The sequence below is a fragment of the Pteropus alecto genome, unplaced genomic scaffold, assembly GCF_000325575.1.
Source record: "Pteropus alecto unplaced genomic scaffold, ASM32557v1 scaffold11, whole genome shotgun sequence".
Lineage (NCBI taxonomy): Eukaryota > Metazoa > Chordata > Mammalia > Chiroptera > Pteropodidae > Pteropus > Pteropus alecto.
Genome location: NW_006431956.1, coordinates 5,169,085 through 5,173,342, shown reverse-complemented (window position 1 = coordinate 5,173,342; position 4,258 = coordinate 5,169,085). Strand labels below are relative to the sequence as shown.

The 4,258-nt window shown below is 38.3% G+C and overlaps 1 protein-coding gene and 1 pseudogene across 11 annotated transcripts in view; both read right to left on the bottom strand.

Moving 5' to 3' along the window:
* Nucleotides 1-6: 6 nt before the first annotated feature.
* Nucleotides 7-4,258, bottom strand: part of DHTKD1 (dehydrogenase E1 and transketolase domain containing 1) — a 49,791-nt gene continuing 45,539 nt past the window's right edge. For all 11 annotated transcript variants that reach the window (XM_025043469.1, XM_025043473.1, XM_025043474.1 and 8 more), the window contains 4 exons: nt 3,630-3,712; nt 3,126-3,295; nt 1,315-1,400; nt 7-526 (listed from right to left, as the gene is read on the bottom strand). In XM_025043469.1, the coding sequence (XP_024899237.1) occupies nt 425-526; nt 1,315-1,400; nt 3,126-3,295; nt 3,630-3,712 (441 nt within the window). In that variant the 3' untranslated portion in view covers nt 7-424. The remainder of the gene's footprint in view (nt 527-1,314; nt 1,401-3,125; nt 3,296-3,629; nt 3,713-4,258) is intronic.
* Nucleotides 2,219-2,337, bottom strand: LOC112475665 (annotated as a pseudogene).

The following is a 4,258-nucleotide window of genomic DNA, read 5'->3' as shown; positions in this document are numbered from 1 at the left end:
TGATGTAAATTAAATACTGGACTTTGAATAATGAAGAGGAAATTAATGAAAGTAGCATCCATCAAACAAACGGAGAGGTAATGATGATGTAATCTACATGTAGCTATGAAGTCAGCCTAAAGAACTTTCCTGTGCATGTACAATTGATGAGAGTGGAGTCTGAAAAAATTTGGATAACAACCTAGCTCTATAACTCACTCAGCTCTAACCAAAATATAACACAACTGTACTTCTAAGGATAAAAATTACTTGCTGGATTCATGTATTGATTCCCAAGGCTATTCCACACATTCCAGATTAAACTGTCCTCAACGGTCTCAACATCTTAGCTTCTCATGTTACTTAATGGAAGAAGAGAGTAGATGCCTTTTATTTTTTACGGCACTTTTCTTAATAGGAAGTTGTATGTCTTCAAAAAACATCATCAAGCAAAGGTCTTGGTGAGGACATCTTCATGCTGCTGCTGGTGAATGGTGCCAATTCCTACAGCGGGTGCTGGCAAAGGGGGTCGGCTCACAAGGCGGAGCTGTCATTGGAGCAATGAAAAAATAAAATGACATTGTCACCCAATCGAAGCTCTGCTTAGTTCACAGAGGAGGTACATGTATTTCTCTCAGCTTGATTATCATAAGTCACCTTTTTGCCAAAATAATGAATTCCATAGAATAGATTGGAGGGAAATATATGTCACAACTAAAAACTAGCTAAATTCCATATAAGGTATGATAATAAGGTAAGATAAATTCTTGAATTTGTCTTAATCTTTAGTAACTATTAGTTGGTTTTAGCTGTAGAGTTCTCTAAATTAGAACTATTTACCATATGGAAATGATTGGGCCCAGCAAACTAGTATCGAATGAGGGAACTAGTTCTAATCAAAGCAGAACAGAAAGATAAAACAGAAGCACAACTGCTCTTCTCGTTTTTTACTTCCTATAGCACAATCAAGAAGAATTTGGCTTTTGATGATACCAGCTGTGTGGATGGGCCTGGAACAAGTATCACTGGGTGTCTCTACTCCCACATTGTAAAATGAGTCTGCTCAGCACCCTGTTCCCCTATAGCTTGGATGATGACCTTTAGGAAAGTATAATCACTTTTTTTTTTTTTTACATGACACTAGTACAAACACATAGAAAGCTCGATAAACACTCAGCATTTTATTCTGAAAGAATAGCTTCAAACTACATTTATATTTTAGCTTATCCTTAAAAGAACTGGACTAATAATAGGAGATCACCCCATTTGTTGGCACCCCAGGAGAAACAAGGCACACAGACACACAAAACACTACAAGAGAGACAGAGCTATTACCTTGCAGGCCAGTTGCTTTTCAAACCTTGGAGAAACGAAACACCATGGACCCATGTTCTGAGGTTCTTCCTGACTCCAAATAAAATCTACAAAAGAAAGTTTATGTCAGTACTGCAAATAAACACACACACACACACACACACACACACACACACACACATCCCCTTCCAAGATGGCACAGTGTTGTCTTATTTATTTAACAAATGCAGTCATGTATCTACCTCCACAATCACGATACAGAACCATTCTATCCACACAAAAATTTCCCTCATCTTTTCCCTTTGCACTCAGCTCCTGCTCCCATCCCAACCTCTGGCTACTACTGACATTTTCTCTACCCCTACGGCTTTGCCTTTTTCAGAATGTCAGTTAAATGGAAGTATACAGCATGTAGCCTTTTGGGTCTGTCTTCCTTGAATTAGCAAAATCCATTTGTGATTTTGCCTGTAGCAATAGTTCACTCTCTTTTACGGCTGAGCGGTATGATACTGTGTGGGTGGACCACAGGTTGTTTATTCCCCCACCAGTGGAAGGACATTTTGGTTGTTTCCAGCTTGGGGTAATTATAAATAAGGCTTCTATAAACTTCACATGCAGATTTTCCTGTGAACATGTTTTCCATTCTTGTGGGTAAACACCTAAGAGTGGGGCTGTTGGGTGGTGTGGTAACTACGTGTAACTGGGAAAGGCGCTGACAAACTGTGTTCCAGCGTGGCAGTGCCAGCTTGCGTTCCCACCAGCAGTGAATGAGGGTTACAGCTGCTCCACATCCTCACCAGCATTTGATATTGTCAATTTGTTGTTTCGTTTTCATTTTATTTGTTTGTTTATTTTAAGGAAGGCAACCCTTGGTTGACCTCACAGATTGCAAGGACCTTGTCAGTTTACAATCCCTTATTTTTTATGCCTACAGTACCTGGTCTTACTAGGTGGTCTTCCATCCAAGTACTAACCAGGCCCGACCCTACTTAGCTTCCAAGATCAGACAGGATCGGGCTTGTTCAGAGTGGCATGGCCGCAGACTCATTTTCATTTTAGCCACTCAGCTACGTAGCCGTATCTCAATTTGGCTTCATTTGTATTTCTCTTATCACTAATTATGTTGCTGATCTTTTCATATGGTTATTTGCCACCTGGTTCTTGGGTAAAGTGCCTGTTCAGTTCTTTAAAAAATTAGATTATATGTTTTCCTACTGTTGAATTTTAAAAGCTCTTTAAATATTCTGGATACTCCTTTGTCATATATCTATTTGCAAATATTTTCTCCCTATTTGGCTTATCTTTTTATTTTCTTTGCAGTGCAAAGTTTTCCTTTTTGGTAAAGTCTAATTTTTCTTTTATGGAAAGTGCTTTTAGTATTATATCTAAGAGCTTTTTGCCTAATCCAAGGTCACAATTCCATTTTCTTCTAGAAGTTTTATAGTTTTACATTTTACATTTAGGTCTATGATCAATTTTGAGTTAATTTCTATACAAGGTAAATAAAGAAATAAAGACATCCAATTATTCTAGCCCCATTTGCTGAAAAGGCTTGTCTTTTACAGTTATAGTTGATTTATCTTAAATGACAGTATAGCATTGATTCCCTCCAAACTCTCAAGAAATTAGACGTCTTAGATGACAGGAGGGGAGACTGACGGAAACACCAAAAAAGAGAGACACTGGCCCTAGCAGTGTTATTTTCATATCTCCAGATTCTATGAGATCCAATTTCCTAATAACTCTCACTGCCCCTGTAACCTCTTTTCCTTTGAGAGAGTTCAAATAGGTTTCAGATACCTGGAAAGCGAAGAACCCTAACAACCCTTCACCTTTAACGTGCTGGTACTTGCTCATCTCCTGTTGTAATGAGTCCAGCGGGAAAGGGCAGAGCTCCTCTATGCGGATGATGGCAAACTCATACTTCCTAGCTTCCAAAGATTCTCTCTGCTTCAGCAGGGCGTAGAAGTGTTTGCCACAGCAGAACACGAGGCTCTTAACGCTGTTGGGTAGAAAAGGGACAGTGGGTGAGGGAGAAACATCTTATAGTGAGGACTGTGTCAGATGAAAGGGAAGACCACACAGATCTAAGTGCTGCACTAATGAAGTGAGGCTCTGTCATTGGTTGGGTCACATGCGATGCCCTGGCAAGCCTTCTTCAGCAACACGTCTCTAAAATTCACTCTCCCATGCATCCTCTAACTCCTACCCCACTGACTTAATGGACTTAGGGCAGAGGAGACATGGGTCACTTTGCATTCCTTAACATGAGCTTGTTTACCCACCAATTAAAATTCTGCTGCTGAGTGTTAAAACAGAGATACACATCAAATTACTTTTTTGGATCCACAGATGAATCACCGATGACGGGTTTGAATGTTGTTCCTGGTGCCATTTCCTGAAGACTTGACACAGCTGCCTAAGGAGGGAGGAAAAAGCCACAAATCTATCACCCTGCAGAAAGGAGCTGAAGATGTTTTTATTTATAAGGGATCTTTACCAAGAAATATTATTAAATTCTCACCTAGGACTATAAGTAAACATATATATGAATAAATATAATAGCTTTCCAAAAAAATAGTTCTGAATACTTCAGAATAAAATTATTTTCCTGAAGTTACATAGATTGCCTTTTGTCTGGTGCCACAATAAAAATCTTAAGAATCAAAATTTCAGTCTGATTATATACCTTTATTATTAACAAAAAGCATGCTTTATTTTTTTGGAATTAAAAATAACATTTTATAGAATTCATACCATGAACCAAAAAAGCTAAGCTAGGGCAATTCTGTTTTTAAGTTTTTGATTATAATTTACAAGTGAAACCTATTCAGTCAGAACAAGCAGGAACAATACGTGACTTTCTATTAAAAAAAAAAAAAAAGGAAATTTATTAATAAGCTCAATTCAAATAAGTACTTGTTGCCAAGAACCCAGAGTCCAAAACTGATAAAGCTAAGCTGGG